This window comes from Aulonocara sp. 'chitande type north' Nkhata Bay, linkage group LG2 (assembly GCF_057382095.1).
Source record: "Aulonocara sp. 'chitande type north' Nkhata Bay isolate Kocher_YH1m ecotype deep benthic linkage group LG2, A_spYH_male_GT1.1, whole genome shotgun sequence".
Taxonomy (NCBI): Eukaryota; Metazoa; Chordata; class Actinopteri; order Cichliformes; family Cichlidae; genus Aulonocara; species Aulonocara sp. 'chitande type north' Nkhata Bay.
The window spans coordinates 26598334-26617728 of record NC_141345.1 but is presented as its reverse complement, the minus strand read 5'-3'; the positions used below and the strand labels follow the sequence as shown (position 1 = coordinate 26617728).

At 40.2% G+C, this 19395-nt stretch overlaps 1 protein-coding gene across 3 annotated transcripts; it reads right to left on the bottom strand.

Annotated features, from left to right (window-relative positions):
• Positions 1–2574: 2574 nt before the first annotated feature.
• fbxw11a (F-box and WD repeat domain containing 11a) lies at positions 2575–19106 on the bottom strand. Of its 3 annotated transcripts, XM_086313724.1 has the most exons (14): positions 18934–19106; positions 16108–16212; positions 13937–14005; positions 12964–13183; positions 12432–12618; positions 12077–12167; positions 11483–11620; positions 10859–10977; positions 6457–6706; positions 6131–6249; positions 4845–4955; positions 4687–4765; positions 4019–4183; positions 2575–3909 (listed from the first exon to the last, which is right to left on the bottom strand). In XM_086313724.1, the coding sequence occupies exons 1-13, from the start codon at positions 18970–18972 to the stop codon at positions 4022–4024; spliced, it is 1689 nt and encodes a 562-aa protein (XP_086169850.1). In that variant the 5' UTR covers positions 18973–19106; the 3' UTR covers positions 2575–3909; positions 4019–4021. The 3 variants fall into 3 exon arrangements, with proteins under 3 accessions (XP_086169850.1, XP_086169860.1, XP_086169869.1); XM_086313734.1 differs by lacking the exon at positions 16108–16212 and having other exon boundaries at positions 18934–19104; XM_086313743.1 differs by lacking the exons at positions 16108–16212; positions 18934–19106 and adding an exon at positions 18445–18789.
• Between the last annotated feature and the right edge of the window lie 289 nt (positions 19107–19395).

The following is a 19395-nucleotide window of genomic DNA, read 5'->3' as shown; positions in this document are numbered from 1 at the left end:
TTTCGAAGGCATTAGGTTTGAGTTCCATAAGCTATGATCAGGTCAATCCTTATGCTTGTTTTTTATGTAAGATGCCCTGCTTTTTGCAACCCTCAAGGGATTTGTGTGTCCTACCAGAATCAAACCAGCTATCTTTAATTTATTAGGCAAATGTGTAAACCACTAGTAAACGCAGGTTTAATCTCTTTTTTATGTTTGTGGGAGAATTCGTGATCTAATGCTGTAAATCTGAGACAAGCAGGGTTTGCAGTATTTAACTTAATATTTTAAGCATGCAGGAGATAAATATCACAGTAACAGTATCGAGTATTTTGATATAAACTTATAACTTACAACAACCAATTTTGCCCATTTGTATGAGGCTTACTTTTTGCATTTATAACAAGATACTGGCTGCAAATTAAAATTTGTTGATAGCACATTATTTTATTCATTTTTTTTGTTAAACTGTTAAAAAGTTTTGAAACGGTTTCTGAGCAAATACCACAGGAATGCTGAGTAATGGCAAAAACCTGCCTCTTTTTCACCAGCCAGGTTTGGGAAGTACTGTGAAGTTGAAATGGAAGTTGAAATACAGCAACAAAAATACATCGTCCAAACTAGAAGTTCTTTTACCAGCAGATGTCTAACAGAGTCAAGGTGCAGGGGACCTCGGCAGAACAGGTTCTCAAGTTTTCATAGTCAGTATGGGCTGAATTAGTCACTGTAGCTCAGACATTAAAATGCATGGAAAATACATCTCTAAGATTTACCAGCCTAACACAGGAACCATTTGAAAATACTTAAAAAAATACTGAGCATTAGTTGCTGTGCAAAAACCAGCAGTCACTTCCCCGCTGTAAAGCTTTGCAGTCAATTTCCATCATGGAGGATCAGACAACAAGCAGTAGTGAGATACAGTTTAATAGTTGCTTCTTTGCTCATCTTATCCCCCATCCCTCCCCTTCCTTCCCTATCCTAGCAGGAGGTCAGTGAAAAGATGTCACTGCCAAATGACCCAATCATGTCTGCAGACACAAACAGCTGACTCGGGGGGGGGGGGGGGGGGGAGGGAGGGTTGTACCAGAGGATTCCTGTTGCAAAGCAGCAGGAATCTGTAGGGGGGGGTTGTACAAGGAGGAGACAGTGAGGTGGGAGGGATAGGATAAAGACAAGTGAGTAGGGGGTGGTGGCGGTGGGGCGAGCTGTTCATTTTTGGAACGTTGCTCCAGTTCCACTCGGGAATGATGGAAATATTCCGCATAGCCAAACCCGGAGTGGAAGGTGTATGGTAATCATGTCGAGGAAGGAATGCCAAATATGTGCGTGAGAACGGAGCTGTGACCTGAGAGCTGCAGGAATTATGGGCCAAAATCCCACAGACCCAGAGGAAGCACACACACCCATATCCAACACATACACACATCATATATTAATGGTGCTCCACCAAGCACAAATCCATCCCACATAACTTATTCCCAGAATTTGAAACATTCTACTATACTGAACTAAACCCAGAAATGAAGAAAACCAACCCCCTCAGCAGGCCACCTCCCCTCCTTCTCTTCCTCCTAGAGAAAACACACTGCACAATAACAAATGTATTATAGATCTCAAATACACTACCCAGAGCTTTGCTAGAAGTCCTCCACTGTAAGCTTTTTAAAGTATACATCCCTCCTTCACAGTTAGTGTTTACAACAGTGGGCATGTGATCTGCTGTAACAGGTTGTTTAGACTCCAAACCTTGCTACCCAACAGTCACAGAGGCACAGACTCATAAACAGATCGGCCTGTAGGAGAAAGCTGAGTTTATACCCCCACCTGGTGGCTGCATTCAATACTTGAACAGTAGCAACAGGGAATACAACCTCACTAGCATGCATTCCTTTCTTTTAAAAAAAAAAAAAATCTATATCTTTCTCTCTCATAGTTGACTATTGAGGCCAAGATGCAAACTGGCTTCTGTTAAATTCAAACTCTCAGCCACTGGCACTCATTTTCTGAACGTCTTCATTAATCGGAGACTGAAATTGATGATCACTAGCAGGGAGAATTGATAATTTCCCCATGGATTTTATGTTAAACATTTTTGTACTCAAATTTTGTGCAGTACCTAATGTACATGTTCCGAACGAGGTGTGCGCTTATAATGCGTGCCATCCTTTTTAATTTTTTAAAATAATAGGAAAAAACCCCCAAAAAACACCATTTCTATTTAGAAAACGCAATAGGGTAAAAGATAAGTACCTATCAAAGGGCTATGTTCCATGTTGACAGACGGCATTTACATGCAGCATTCTTTCAGATTTGCGTGTACTCCAAACAATGTGTCTGCAAGCAATCTGATAGAATACATTAAGTGTCATTGTGTGTAAGGGTATTTTCGGTCCAACGGTTTTCTTGTAGGTAACAACAGCTACTGCCTTCCCATCTAGCCTGCTTACAATATACTTCAGATAAAGGCCTAATGAACTTTCAGTCAGATGGAGAGGCAGTGCAACACACACATACACCACACGTACCATCCACACAGACGAGAACAGATAAGACAACTAGACACTCATCCATGTTACAGTTGGCTCAACACTCCACCACTGTCAAGTACTTTATTCACAATAAGGTCATTTTCTTCTTTAAAAAATCATTTTTAATATACAACACAATTTTTGACAAGACAACTCCGTTTACAGCTAAATTTGAGCTCTTGAATTCCAGCTTCTCTCATAACCAAAGCAAGCACGATGATGATGATGATGTAAGGAGAGAAAGATGGTGTGAAAGGGACAGATGGACAAGAGGTCAAGATTAGAAGAAAGAATGAGGAAGAAGACAGAGAAAGAGCAAGAGGGTGGGAAGAAAGGACTACGCTTAGTATGATTTTTTCTTTGTACTAAGAACCAAAAATACTCAAATAAAATTAGAAAATAACAGTAATAAAAAAACGAAGTGTTTAAGAAAAAAAAAAAAAAAAAAAAAAAAAGAGCAGAGGTGTACCAGGATGCTGTATCCAAGGCACCCTCACATGCATGTCTGTGACGCTTCTGCTCCGTTCTGCCATTTCACAAGTCCACATACACACACACACTCTTGCAAACTTTGAGTGTGTATGTGCGCGCACCCCCATATTCCAAACGAGTGTGCATCTCTGGAGGTTGGGGAGAGGGAGCGTAGGAAGGGTGGGGTGGGTGGAGAGAAAGAGAGAGACAGGGAGACATAAGAGAGAGTGAAAGGGAGGAAGGGATGCAATCCCAAACACTTCTCCCTCCATCCCTCCTTCACTCCCTCCAGCTCCCATCCTTCCCTTCTTTCCTAGAGCTGAGTAAAGAGTCTCTGTCTCCCGCATCACAGCTCCGGTCATCCTCTGTCCAACTGTGCCACTGTGCGTGTACATATGTGTGTGTGTGTGTGTGCGCGCGCGCGTCTGTCTATGTAATATATATTTATAAATATATATCTATAAGCGATTCCATATCAGTGGAAACCAGTTTTGGCTGGGACTGAAAACTGAGGAGAAGCAGCTGCTTTAAGTTTGTATCAAGGGGACAAAAAAAAAAAAAAAAAAAGGGGGGGGGGGGGGCTATAGGGTCTAAGTTAATACTGTCATTAGTGTACTTTACAAAACATAAATTAGTAGTAGAAGGTGAGCTTCTTGGGAGCGCTGCATTGGTTTTGTAGTAGGGAATCCTCAACAGTGTTGACCTGTGTGTGTGTGTATATATATATGTCGCTTTACTGGGCAGGCAATGGGCACAAGCTTAGAGTCTGTCAGAACTGGCAGAGAGGAGGAGGTGGTGGGGTCTGAGTGGGAGATGGACAGAGAGATGACAAGGAGGAACGAGAAGAGATGGGCTCCTTTCCATGACGGATACACCGATCAACCAATCAGCCCTGGGTTCCTCCAAGAAAGGGTACGGTTGATGGTGACACCTGGGAGAGAAAGCCAGAGTGTCACACAGGTGGGTCTGCACCACAAGGGTAAACACAGAATGCTGGATTTTTATAGAAAGGTTTTACAGTGCCAGGTGTCGCTAGGTACCTGCTATCTAGAAATATACGTGTAGGTACGCGAAGGAGACCGTCCCTCTGACTGGCCGTTGGTTGAGACGTTCAGGAAGTCCCATATCAGAATGGTGTCGTCGTGAGAACTGCTGATGATCTGAAACTCATCAAACTGCAGACGGAACACGCGACCAGAGTGCTCCTGAAAACACAACAAATTAGGAAATAATTTTTACATAATTAGCACACAGAGCTAGATTATTAAAAGAACTACTGTTCTCCATAAATTAAAGAGGCCCGACTAGAAGTTCAAGCAATGGGGTTTCCACCAGAGTCACACAGTTAATTTGTAATGAATCATCCATGCCCAGTGCCACACACACACACACACACACACACACACACACACACTTAATAAAGAGCAATAAGATTTAGTGGAGAGTATTTTCAAGAGCATTCATAATGTTTTTTGTTTGTTTTAGGTGAATGTACAAACTAATATCTGGATGGTGACTACGTTGAATATCAACAAATACGCACATTAAATGTAGTGACATTTACTGGTAGTTAAAATTATCCAAATTAAAAATTTCCTTGTATTTTTAGTATAAAAAAGGCAAACATCTACATTTTTCCCCTCCCCCAGAGGTGCTGCACTCACATCATTAGTCAGACACTTGGGGATGCTAAATCGCTGTTACTCACCACTAGAGTGCGCAGACATAATGTGCTGGCTGGGGCTCGTGGGTCCAGGGCTGCCTGCAGGTCCCATACCTTAATTTTGCTGCACGGTACATCAAAATGTCACAAAACAAACCCAAAACAAAAGTCTGTGCACAAAACGGTGTATTTACATGACTTACCCGTCGTAGGCGCCGCTGACAATCCTTTTGTTGTCAAAGCGAATGCAGCGCACCAACTCCTCGTGACCTTCCAACACTCGTAAGCATGCCCCGCACTCTATGTCCCATAACCTGCAGAAAGAGAAGCCTTTGTAAACAAACACCAAGATCCAGACCCTGCAGTTTTTACACAGCAATCATTCCAAACACTGACAAGTCAAACTGGGACTTTTAAACTTTCAGCTCACTTGTTGAGAGAAAAAGAAATTGCTAATGCTTGTAAATTAAGTGTTCATGTTAAATTCAGCTAAAATATTACAACCTTTGAAACTGACAGACTTCAAACAGACAACTAACAGTTGTGCATAACTCCTTATGTTTAAGTCAGTCACGAAGCCACAATCTAGTTGCCAAATAAAGTGACTGCTAAGACCAAAGACTCAATATTTATCCATTTGCCCTAACGTGTTTGCTGATTGTGTATTATGCTGATGCAATCACAATTCCTTTCGCTGTGCCTTCACATAAAAATCTCACCTGTGAAAACTGCAAGTTAAGAAATAGAAATGCAACACATTATTGACATTGAGCTTTGGAACCAAATTCTACTGTACATCAAAAATCCATCAAAATAACAGAACAAAGCTTCAAAGATTTTTCAACTGCAATCAGTTTGTAGTACTGCAGGGATTCAAATAAGACACAGCGACTAGGACTGAGCTGTTAGGTGACAGATTGCAGGTAAGAGTCAGGTGATTGGGGGCACATCTCCAAGAGGTACCTAAGATTTCCACTTATGTACACCACAAAAATAATAATGCTGATGGCTGCTCACAGAATGACGCCACACCTAAGTATTTAACAAATATGTCTGTTGCCAAAACTGAGCATAAACAAGCCAACTCTGGGATCTTCATTACACTGGCTGCCCTCTACACTCATGCTGTCATTTGATGGTGAATACAAATAAAAGAAGATGTAAACATAACTGAACAAACATATCAGACATTCTTTTTTGCATACTCAATCATAAACTCAGCTACTGTAATCTTGCCCCATCAGGAGACTGAACACGTTAGCCAGACATTTAATTTATGTAAGAGGTGTTTAATGGTGAAACATTGACAGGTATTCTACATAATCCCAAATTACTTTGCTTCTTTGCTTGCCTGTATTACTTAGCATGACTTTATCTGCTAACAAAGGCCGTGGTTTTAACTGACTACCGGATTTTAAATTAGAGGACATATGTTTGCTAGTTTAGCCATGAATTTCACACACACACACACACACACACACACACATACCGAATTGTGTTGTCAGATGAGCCACTAACCACCAAACGATCTCTGTATTGTAGACAGGCAATTCCCCGCTTGTGACCATTTAGAGTACGAACAAACTCACAGGTGCTGGTGCTCCATACCTACACAGGGGGACAACACAAAGTTTACAATATTTAAGGAAAATTTTAGTCGGAGGGTTTTTAATCATGTACATCTGTTCTACTGATAAATAAAACTAAAACTCTGACATCAAATTAATCCAAATTTTATCAGATGGATAATATTTCTGTAAAAGAAAAAGAAAGATGAAATGATTTGTAAAGGAACATTTCTCTAACTGTCGTCACCTTAATAGTGCGGTCCCCTGAGGCAGACACAATGTATTTGTCGTCAAAGTCAACCACATTGACGGCAGCCCGATGTCCCACCAGGACGCGGCGTAGACTGATGTCAGTAGGCGAGGCCATATCCCAGACTGCAATTGAACGGTCCTTGGAGCAGGTGACCATCAACCCATTTGCAAAACGCAGATGAAGAACTGCCTCATTGTGGTGGATCAGTGTGTTCAGCACCTCACCCGTCGTTACCTCCCACACCCTGTAGAGTGGAGGGAGACGTCAGCAGGGTCGAATGTTAAAGGCAAAGGTGACAGAAAGAGGAAGAAAACAGAACATGGCAAGAAGGAAAAACAGACATGTCAAGGGACGGGGTGTAAAAACAAAGAAAGAAGAAATGACACAGTGGAAAATGATTGAAGGAAAGAAAAATGAGATGGGGGCAACAGGAAGAGAGGTCAAAAAGGAGATGGAAAGGACATGGAAGAAAAACAAAGGAAAATGAAAAACAATAGAGACACGAGATTTTAGGTTTTTTTTCTAGATTTGTAATAGAGAGTATTTCACACTTCAGACATGTACATACAGTGAGCTGTACTAAGGCGCCAAGAGTCAAACGCACAACACTCTGGAAAAGCTGACAACCAATCCCACAAACAAAGTGCCTGTCAAACTGTTGCTAAGGAAGTGAAGTCACATTTTCCTTGGATACTGCCCAGTGAGTACGCCTGAAGTGTGAAGTAATAAGAGAAATAATGTTGAGCTTCTGTGTGCAGTAGCCAAGCAAGTGTCAACCTATACACAACAAGCCAAGACGTTCAATATCTGCAATGAAATGCATCCAACTATCTCCAATAAAAACAGTAAAACGAATTTATTTTGATAGGATATATGCTAAAGTTTTTATATTCAATTTCTTAGATGCACAACACCAGCTGTAGTCATGACCGGCTGTGAAACAAGCACACATTAGGATTCCTCAATACATGCAGAAAGTATTTTGAGCATTCTAAGCTTTTACAAGACGGATGGGATGCTGTTAGAAAAGCACATTTACCAAACATATTACTAAATGATGTCAAATTAACATAAAAAAAAAAAGAAAAAATACATAAGACTACTAAAAATCTCCAGGAGCTCTCATTTTCTCTTGCAGTCCAAAGACATGCAAGTTATGTTAGCTGGGAATATTAACCTGGCTGTAAGTGTGGACATGAGACAAGGATTTCAAGCTCATAGCATAAACTGCTGCTGTGTAGATGGGAGAACAGTGTAAAGGATTCTGAGTGGTTGCTTTTTCTTTCTAATCCAATTGGAGCTCTTTGCTGGAAAAAAGTCCAGGTTCTAGGTCATGTTCTTACACTGAATTTTATGTTTTACTTTGGATGCATCAGTAACCAATCTAAGAGATCTAAAAGAAAATGCAGACAAAAAACAAAACAAAAACAAACAAACAAAAAAAACAAAAAAAAAAAAACAAACCCTGTACCACATAGGATCTATCGCACATGTGTCAAAGTCAAGGCCCACGGGCCACATCTGGCCCGGCGTACATTTATATCCGGCCCGCGAGATTATTTTATATAGATGTACTATGTACCATGTTATGCATGGCCCGGCGATATGAGGCGCTAATAATATACAAACTACAGATCCCATAATGCAGCGCTGCAGCCTCCTTGCTGAACGCTAGGCTAACTGGGAACATTCCCGCGTCAATCAAGTCCAACTTCTGTTACTGCGAAGCTAGCCGCTCACAATGGTGGAGAGAAAAGTTGATTCTGAAAGCAGAGCCTTTCAGCACCAGTGGGTGACTGAATATGTGTTTACAGACATTGCTGGTAAACCCATGTGTCTTATTAGTGGAACTAATGTGGCTGTAATTAAGGAATTTAATTTAAGACTGCACTACGAGACAAAACGTCAGGATAAGCTGAAAAACCTAAATGCAGAAACTACAGAAAGTAGAAGAGCTAAAGAAGAATCTGACATTTCAGCAGACATTTTTCACCAGAGCAAAATCGCAAAGTGAAGCTGTTGTGAAAGCAAGTTTTATTGTAGCAGATGAGCCAAATCAGCCTGCATGATGAAGGTGTGTGACGTCTTGTGTCCAGACAAAACGCAGATTTTGGCAAATGTGAGCCCGAGGAGAAATACAATTGCTGATCGGGTTTGTGAGATGGCCACTGATTTAACTCATTCACTGCCATTGACGTCTATAGACGTCAATTGAAAAACTTACGTTGACTGCCATTGACGTCTATAGACGTCAATTACGTTTTTCAATGGGAGGGGCTAGAATACAACCTCGGGCAGCTTGTCAGTGAAAACTGAAGCCCACCAGCAGTAAAAGTAGACCTGCAAGGAGGTGCAGGGTTTGCGCACGTAAGGGATTGCGCAGTGAGACAAAAATGTGGTGCAAGTCTTGTTGTGTGCCCTTGCATCCCGGAAAGTGTTATAATGATTACCACACAAAAGTGAATTATTCATTGTGAATAAATGTTTCACTATGTACATTTTATTTTTCCATATATTTGTAAATAAATTGTTTTGATAAAACAAAACCTTTCTCAGTGTTATTTCTGTTTTATAGAAGTGAAAAACTATTTTATATGTTAGAGGTGTCACAAAGCAAGAAATATTAGTGTCAAAGGCACTTTTCTGCTTGAAATGTATTTTTCACAAAAAGCTCGTTTTCTCCCTTTTTTTGGTCAAAACAGGCATTTTTGGTGGAACCCACCTCTCCTCTACAGCTGATTACTAAAGAATGGAAAATGGTAGAAACAAGCTTTTTTTTTGGATGAAAGAAGAGAGTCTGTTCTTCATTTTGGTAGGTTCAGCGTTTATATGATCATAACACACAGTTTTCTGTGGCTCTTCATAAATGAGTAAAAATGCTCAAAAACCCTGGCAGTGGGGAGTTACCTGATTTGAAAATGGCTGGCAGTGAATGAGTTAAGAACACAGTTGTGTGAAAGAAGCAAAAACTTCATTGCATACTCTCTTGCTATGGATGAGAGTATAGACATGCATTGCACAGCTGACCATCTTCATCCATGGAGAGGAAATATTGAACATTAAATCGATGCACGGGACAACGACAGGAAAAGCCTTTTTTTTTTTTTTTTTTTTTTTTTTAAACGTATATCAAAGTGTAACCGACATGAAACTGCCCTGGGACAAACTTGTTGGACTTACAACAGATGGAGCGCCGGTGTTGTGCGGTGAAAAAAAGCGGACTAGTCGGCAGGATGCGAGTAAAGATGCAAGAGGAGAAATGTACTGGTGAGTTAACAGCATATCACTGCATCATACACCAGGAAACGTTGTGTGGTAAAGTCCTAAAAATGGAGCATGTAATGATCACCGTAACACAATCGTGGGATGTGTGGGAAATAGATTCAGAGTTTGCCGACATTCCTTATCATACAGAGGTCCGTTGGCTGAGTTGGGGAAAAGTTCTCAATAGAGTTTTTGAGCTCAGCAAGGAAATCTGTCAGTTCATGGACATGGCATGTATGATGCAGTGAAGGCATTTCAAGTGAAGCTGTCACAAATGCACTAGTGCAACCTGCCTCACTTTCCCTGTTGCAAAGTAATGTTGAACCAAGTCAGCGCACTTTGCTGAACTGCACCTGTGCAGATTCAGATGGAGCTGCAGTGTAATGATACACTCAAGGCAAAGTACGACAATGAATGGCCCGCACAGTTTATTAGTTCCATTCCTGAAGCAATGTCCCAGCTCCGTCTACATGCGGCTCCAACCTTGTGTATGCTTTCATTTATTTTTTCTGGGGTTTCTGGCAGCATGTTCATATTTCTAACTTGCATAATTTTGACAGGATATATTTTTATGAAGAGCAAAATATTTAAAGTTAAAGTTCATTTTTTTAAGTTTATTTAATCTGGAATAATATTCCTGTCTGTTTTTATTCATATTTATTTTTAAAATACATTGTTTTAGTGTGTTCAATAAATCTTTATCTTGTTTGGCCAGCGACCTAAAGTGTGCCTTGAGTTTTGGCCCCCTGTGCAATTGAGTTTGACAGCCCTGTCCTATGGCTTTAAACCAACTTCCAATTATCTACATAGATATCCATGCCATGGGATTGTAAAAAAAGAAAAAAGAAAAAAAGGTTTATAAAAAAAAGAAGAAGGTTATTTTCAGATATTTGCCTGCCTTTTGAGACCGTTTTTAAAATGTTAAAGTTATGAGTGTTGAAACTGAAACTGTAGCACAAGCAGAAGTAAATATAGAGATACGATGTATTCATACTGAGTGGTATCCTCTGCTTTATTCAGACTTCCACAACTTTCTCTTCAGTAACTTGAACCATTTGTTCAGCTTGCTGACATAGCTTTGACCTACTCCAAAAAACACCCTGTGTTATTTCTGGAAAAAGATGCGCTGTACCTGACAGTTGAGTCAGAAGACCCGGTCACAATGACTCTCTCATCATACTGGAGACACAATACTGAGCCTGTGTGACCGGTCAGTATCTTCAGACACTCCAGAGTCTGTTTATCCCAGATCTAAAAGGAGCACAAAAAAAAAAACAAAAAAAAAACAAAAAAAAAAATGGAAGATATGAGTGAAGCACAGGAAGATTTAGACAAAGAAAGAATTTTTTATTTTTTTTTTTAAAAGAATGCAGATTTGGGTCATGCTAAGAATGGCCCAGTCTCACAGCAGCATTCATGCCCCATTTCCCTACTGCTGCACTGATGTGCATAAGAGCCATTCAGCTGTTCCCTTGCTGTGCGTCAGCCTCCTACATAACAATAAGATGACAAATCTGCTCTTCTCCTCCCCTATCCACCCCATCTCTTCATCCTCATCTTCTTGCAGGCCCCTCACAGGCAGACAGATAAGTGGAACACACAGCATGCCTGGAGTTGAGACTTTCTTTCCTATAATTCACTTGTTCTCTGTCTCACTCTGCTGGTCCAGACCAACACCACACACAGTAAGATGGTAAGCCATAAAGAGAAAAAACACAAGAATAATATGTTTTATTTATAACCAAGTCTCAGTTACCTTGATTGAATTGTCCCTAAGGCCACTGATGATCTTGTCGTCATCGTACTGGAGACAATAAACCCCTTTACTGTTTTCTGAGCGACACTGAATCCTCTGCAAGTTGTGTCTGCCACATCGCCAATTAGCCTCAATAGTCTAGATGGAAAGAGAAACAAAGAGGTCTGTAACAGATGCAACATCTACCACGCTACAAAATGGTTTCAGCATTATTGTGATGATAATTTAACACGAAAACAATAAATCATCTTTTCATTTATTACTCATAATCAAGAAGTATTTGTACAAGTGTAGCAAAATGTGAACGTGAAAATAAAACTTTAGACATTAATCATTCGAGAGGATAATTACATTCACATTGCTCTTTGCTGAATCCAAAATAATAATCCATGTAAAGCTCAGTAACTAATTGTTATTTTCAAACTTATACAGTTATGCCTATAAATGGTTTGCTTACTTAAGTCCATTTTTTTTAAATCATGATGACAAATAATATCTGGTGCAATAATACAAACTGATAAAAAAAAAAAAAAAAAAAAAATCGAAGGTCATAAAAATAATGAGAATGTAATCACGTTAGGCGTTATGACTTACCTCTATATCTTGAATGATCTTGGGATAGAGGGAGTGATAGTAGGAGTTGGGTGGGATTTCTGAGGTGCGGTTCTTGAACAGATATTTCTCCCTGGGGGGGAAGAGAGAGAGAGAGAGAGAGAGAGAGAGAATGACACTCTCCTTTGTGCACTGGGAATTTCTGCATGTGAAGCACACACTAAAGCCCAACCAAGGATAACCTTTCCACTTTATCCTCAGGCTTTCCTGTATGTAAAATTAACCTTTTACATTTTTTTTTACCCATATTTTAAACAGATTTCTTTCAATACACATTACAATATCATTTTCATTTTCTTATTAACCTGCATCTGGGAGTGCCTGCATTCGGTCTTACCACTGGTGTCTCTCGGACAGGCCTTTCCAGAGCGGATCAGTTCGGACCATGCGTTCAATGAGCTTCTTCCACAGCATACCCTCAGAGATGACCCTCTGCCACTCCTTACATACCAGCTCTGCTGCACACAGCGAGCGTGCATCCAGGAAAGACAGGATGTTCTCCGCTATGTGATCCAAGCCTTGGGCTAGACAGAGGGGGAAAAGAGATGACCAAGTGCAAGCAGTGACATTACCTCACCTCGTTAGTTTATCTGTCCCCAGAGCTCATTTATTCTGAATTGTTCAAAGACAATCAATAAATCAAGTTGCGTTTATTCCTTTAAAATGCTTCTAAAAGGTTAAAAAGGGTTTTATGTTTCTGTTTACCTTTTAAAATAAAAAAAATAAAATTTATACACACATATATACACACAGTTGGGTGGTCAAAGACTTTTTGACCACCCAACTTTGTTGAGCTACGATGCCGTTAGGGAAGATGCACGTCATGCAAAACCTGTGGGTAACAAACATCCACTAATCTCTGTTGGTACCTGGCAGCGCAGTAATGAAATCCCTCTGCAGCATTGGTTTGAGGTAGGAATTGATGTGGCCGTGCTGGTAGTGGCACATACGGGAAATCAGGCGCTCAACAAACTCCACCTGCTCGGCCTCCGACCACTGGTCAAACAGGGCGATGCAATGCTCCTTCTCCTTCTCATAGTTCCCCTCTGACGGGCGTTTACGAGATCCCACAACAGGACCGTTACTAAGCTGTAAATATCAGGAGCACATGAAGATTAAATGTCTAGTTGTGTTAGACTGAGAAGATGTTGATAAATAGTCACATAATGCAAATCCAGTCAGTTAAATCTTTCAGGCTCCTGCTGTGACACAGGAAATCATTTCAACTGTATACCAAACTTTGAGCAGCAGCTCATTTTTGTATGAAGAGAAAATGCTGACTGGGAGTGTCACCTGTGGATTGGTGAACTTACTTGAAGTTCTTCAGTGCATAGTTTCCCAGCTAACACCATGGCATTAAAAAAAATTTGAACTCAAATGTAGTTTTTCAAGTAATGCAATCTAATGTTACTAAATGATTTTATTTTTCCCGTCTAGAAAGCTTTCTAAATAAAAATAAATACATTGAGGCAAAAAAGGTGGGGGAGACACCGAAGCTCAAAGTTGCTGTGCTTATTGAAGCCCATGTATAGGCGTGAATGAAGGGGATTAATGCTGCCCAAAGTTCAAAATAAATTTTTACTGCCACGCAATAAAGCTCCAGACACACAGTAGAGAGAAAGAGAGAGAGACTGATTAGTGGTGTTTTCATTTGAACTGCAGCAGGAGACAACAAAACCTTTCATGTAAATATCAAAGGTTACTGTATTTTAAGAATCCAAAAAGGTCCAAATCGTAATAGTTTTAAAGTCAGCTGAAGCTTTAACAAAAGTTAAAACAATTCTTAAATAATAAACCATACCAATGTTGTATGTACATTTGAAATAGTGTAATAAAGCACACCTTGAGAACTGTATTCTTCTTTGGCGACAGATCGTCCACAAGGTTCTGTGACTCCATCCCTGATGTGTTCTGTGGATAAAGAACAAAACAAAGACGTGCCCCAGGTTAGTGTTTCATTCTCACTCAGTCTGTGTTTAAAGGCACTTTCAGAGCTGGGACAGCAGTGTGGATAGCGTTTGGCGCAAGAATGCAACAAACACAGCCAAGGAGGGGGTAACCATCAAGTTTCTGAGACGTGCACGCACGCACACACACACGCGCACACACACACACACACACACACACACACACACACACAGTGAGGAAAGAAAAGAAAATAAGAAAAGAGAAAAAGCGCTGCAACAAAGAATCTATCCTCTTGCTTGTCTGTGATGTGGGTCAAATAGTCTGGACAGGAAATTAAAAGGCAAAATCTTGGGTATGTCACTGGCACTCAGCTCAGGTATAACTGTAATAAAAGAGATATTGGTCTTTGAGAAACAAATGATAGAAAGAAAATAAGATTAAGCTATTTCTAGCATCCTTTGTAAATTGACTGCAAACATGCTATAGAAACTTTAATACTAACATTGTTATCCACAGCTCATGTACTGACATGTTCTGTACATTCAACTAAAACTATTAGACTCCTTAGAGTATGTATATTTGTTTGGAAGCCAAAGGCAGACAGCAATTGTTATTCCTAATTAGACCCATCCAGCAAAAATCACAGACCAACTGTACTCTTGGGGGCTCCTGGTTTATCATTTAGAGTTGTTAAAAATACGAACTGCTGATGTTATGAGGCTTGTTTCTACTCTGTAAGATTAACAGTTTAATAAAAAAAATTAAAAAAAAAAAAAAAGCATATTCCTGAGCTAACAGGCCTTCACAACAAACTGTACACTCAGCAAAAATAAAAAAGCAAAAACCATCTAAATCATATCTACATTTGAAACACACCAATTCATCGATGTAATTTATAGGTTTACTGCTATACTTAATGTTTACATTTTTGTATCCCCAGGTTCCCAAACAGGAAGAGGTTTACCTCAGAGAGGGTCAGAGCTATTGTATACATGTGTGGGTGATGAATGACCCATAGGTATCATCTGAAAACAGTAATGTCAGGGGGGTAAAACAAATCTACAGTGTGTACCTGTTGGTCCATACATTATAAAAGCCCATCTGTTAAAGCTTTTTTCAGGAGCTGAAAAGTTTTCTTTGCAGTATAAACAAGCTCTATCCTGAAAGCTGCTTGCACGGTCATGTAGACACTGTTGTTTATTTTACTTTTTTTATACTTCAAGTGTGAGCTGTTGCAAGTTTGCTCAGTGCAGATAACCATCTTTTGGTGATGCTGCTACAGGAAGAGCTTGAGCAAAATCAACAGAACTGAGTGGCTGCAATCAGTACAACCACACAAACAAAAAGATCCAAATACCAAGACTTTGTACTCGGATTTTTTTCAAGTTCCAAGTCAAATGGGATAAGAAGCCATAATGGTCTTCTCAATTACCAAAGCAGACAGGATAAGAAGCGATGGTGGTCTTACTAGTGTTAATGATCATGCATAGAAGAAAAGAAAAAGCAAAAAGAAATAAAATTCACACACACAAAAAAGACATCAGGTTTAGCTAGGCAGGCAAGCAAGCAAACATGTAGCCTCTCAGAGCTTGAAGGAGGACCCCCACCTCGTCCCTCACACCTCCAGGTAGAAGGAGAGAAAACAATACTCCTCAGTGCATGGTTATTCTCTGGTACCCTTGCATCCCTTCTCTTACCATACCAAAGTACTGAGGAAATAGTTTACTATTCAAACTTGGCATATCCAGATTATTTAATTTTTTTGGTTAAACAAGACAAAGCACTGGCAACTTTATCGTTTTCACTGTTCTGTTTCAAAAGATCTGAAAGTAGTATGTTATACTTTGTATAAATAAAATTACTTTTAAGCAGAGTGTTTGAGGAGGCACCAAAGAAGAACCCAAGAGCAGAGTGCTTCGAACAGGGAGGACAGGACAACGGAAGGTGAGGAGGTAGGAGGGTGAGGGGGTGAGTGGGTGCTGTGTGCACCAAGGTGGTATGAGGAGTTGTGTGGGGTGGGCAAAGAAAAAGTAAAGGGTGAGGAGATGGCAAGGGAGGAGGGGAAAGGAGGAGGAGCAGCAGAATTAAGAGGAGAGAGGCAGAACCTGGTTGTGAGCCCGGGTGGAGGGGATGCTCTGCAGGCACCTGAGTGCACACAAACTCTCAGCCACCGAGGAGCAGCCCAGCCAGAGAGAGCGAGGCACAGAGCACTGTGTGAAAGAGAGAGAGGAAGGGAGGAGGAGAACGAAGTGGACAGGGTGAGGGAGGAAGAGAAAGGGAAGAGCAAGAGAGACGTGGGAAGTAAAGGAGGGGGGGGGATGTTGGGAAGTTGGGAGGTGGAAACCAAAAAGGGTGAGTGAATAGATGGATCAATGAATGGATAGATGGATGGAAGTGGTGGGGAGTGAGAAGCAGGACAAGTGAAGTGTAAATGTGTGTAACAGGACAAAAAGAATGGATAAATAAATACGGTTTGGTTTGAAATTGAGAGGACGTGAGCGTGTAACCATCAAAGGTGGAGAGAGAGGAGGAAGAGAGGTGGGGGATAGTGAGGGGGAAAAACCAGTATTAGAGCTACACACATTGGCACGGTGAGCGCAGGAACACACACCCCGTCACACACAGATACAGACTGATAAACATACACACGGAAGCATTATTAGACATGAACTGGGTGGGGATAGGTAGAGGAGAGGGAGGGGCAATGGTATTAATCGTCAATTAATGTCACTCTCGCTTTGACATGAGCCCCACCCACTGTTCTGCCATCCCCACTCTCATGAGAGGTTAGTGAATAACACTGGGACAAATAAATAAATAAATAAAATTAAACACATGAACACAACCCAGACAAAATTCTCAATTTTCTGTGTAGGTAAACAATTTATGCTCCACTTTGTCTTATTCTTTAGTGTAATTTAATGACTTTAGTCACATGTTAAGCTTTTTTTTCCTTGGTCAAGAAAATTATGACCAAGCGTTGAATTGAAAACCATGGGCTGAATAGATGATAAATAGCTTTTATCACTAGACACATATTCTAAGGCTGTTCAAGGACTTAAATTCAGTTTTAAGTTTTACCATTTACTTCAACTAAAAGGCCAAATTACTACTCAAATCATACAAAAATGTCACTTTATCTACCCACATTGCAATTTAAACCTCCAATTTTTCCAGATAAACTTTTAAGCCCCTTTGTGATGTATGGTGAGATTACCAATTTAAGACAACTTGCTCTTAATTACTGAGGAATGATTTAGGTCATTCATAGATGTTGTACCAAAAAGTGATTATTTGTCAAAGGAAAAAAAAAATATTGCGGATTCTCAAACTGTTGTGAATGGCGTGTTAAAATATAGTTTATCATTCATGAAATATTTTTGACATCAATTTTGTGATTTTTATCCCTCCTTTAAAAAGTCTAATTGAGATTAACAGCATGTTTTTAAGACATCTGGATAAGAAAGCAACAGATATTACAACAAACAACATACCAGCTCTAGAAATGTTTTAAGTGGAAAAAAAGAACTGGCTTGACTATATTTAGAAAGAAGAGCAGGTACAATACTGTAGAGTTATATACTTACAATACACATAATTTCTTTATTTTATAATAGCCCCTTCGTAAATCTTATTGATTACATTTAGCAAGTATATTAGACATAAAAACGAATGCAAACATCTGGGGAATCACTATTTGGCAGACAGCGGCTATAGACACCTGTAATGCTTAAGCAAATGACTCTTTAGTACAAGTACATATTAGGTGCTCTTTTACGAAACTTTTTTTCCAATTTAACAGGACTACATCTTATTATCTACTACGGAATATAAGACATTATTTACTAGGCCCGGCTTTCAACCTTTAATTTGTACAGTACCACTGTATTTCTTGCACAAACCGATAGATCTTCCAAACACGTGTAAACTGAAATTCTTTTAAAGGTCAGTTTCGCTGACATAACAAATCAGATCCTCGTATTAATTGACGTCTTCCTTACGACCACTTTGACCCCACAGAGTAAATGTTAGCGGCTGGTAGGCTACAGTTAGCCTAGCTGGCTAGTTTATCGAGGCAGAAAATCAATATACAATAAACCCAATAGTTTTTGGCAAAATTTAATTGACTAAAAATGAAAATAATACCGTCGTCTTAATTTATGTTTGTGGCTACAAAAATAGTTTTTCTAGACATAGTCAGCAGTTTGTTTTTAAATGTAGAAGTTGGTGTCAAGCAGCGTATTTAGCAAGCTTGCTATTAAGCTAATTGCTAATGCTCGCTAGTGGAGGTAACGCTGTGTGAATGAAAAAGCAATACACTTCCTTCTACGCACTTTAAAAAAATATAAACACACAAGCAACGCATTGTTATGATTTTATCTATGTTCACATAAAGTATAAAAATGTGACTGACACATCATTTATCGAGTAAGTCGTCTTACCCTAAAACTACATGATATAACATCGCGTTGCCCGTAAATTTACGTACTTCACGACATTCTAGTCAGTGTTAGCATGGCGGCTAGCTAAGAATCAGGCAGGGCCCAGTTAAAGTGGCGCAGCGTCACCGCAGTAAACGCTACCCCAAGAATTCTCGTCTGCCTTCGACCGACGATTGCACATCAACCTCTTAATTTTTCCCATTATGTACAAACTGTACCCAAACCAACACAGGTTTTAAATTTATCAGAGAGAGATGTCTAAGACTTGTTAATCAATCCAACCAGTATGCGGAGCATTCGTAGCAAAATGTATCGATAATTTCAGGCCCTCCCTCTGATTTCTGGTTCCCCCTCCTTTTTCCTCCACCTCTCCCGACAAGTCGCTTCAGCCCGTTCCTGGCGTCGAATCGAGCCTCGGCGATTTCCTCAATAAAACACTGACAGCGATCAATTCGGTTGTTCATAATGCCGTATAGAAAAAGATCTTACCACCAGTTCCACCGTTTTGTCCTCCATCTCCTGCTCCATGTTGACGATCCCCCCCGAAACTCGCTATGAAAATGGAAACCCAGCCCTGCGTCGGCGGCCCGCAAATTCAGAGACGTCATCCACTTCGCTCAGCCACACAGCTTTGGTAGGGCAGTGTCAAAAAGGTGGGTGGGGGGATGGTAACGCCCATGGACTTTAATAACACGCCGATTGGATAGATTTTGGCTAAGTGGGCGTGGTTTCACCTCTTTGCCTTTTATTGATTGGCCTGCCGTGCTACCAAGGCTTCCCCGGTGACTCCCCCAAACAAAAAGGCAAACTGATGAAGATGCTGTTGCTATCCTGAAGAGGAATACACCAAGGCAAAATCAATCATCCGCATAGCTTTTCTCTGAGATGCTGCAGGATGTTGGCTATTTTAAATATGTGGCATGACAGAAACAGATACTTTATGACGCTTAA

Bases quoted from the DNA above. Each gene is read 5' to 3' on its own strand.
- fbxw11a (XM_086313724.1), bottom strand. From the start codon at position 18,972: ATGGAGCAGGAGATGGAGGACAAAACGGTGGAACTGGTG. The intron at 16,213-18,933 runs GTAAGATCTTTT...TCTTTCACACAG, and splicing joins ACAAAACGGTGGAACTGGTG to TGCTCTGTGCCTCGCTCTCT. The intron at 14,006-16,107 runs GTTCTGCCTCTC...CTTTATCCACAG, and splicing joins CCACCCGGGCTCACAACCAG to AACACATCAGGGATGGAGTC.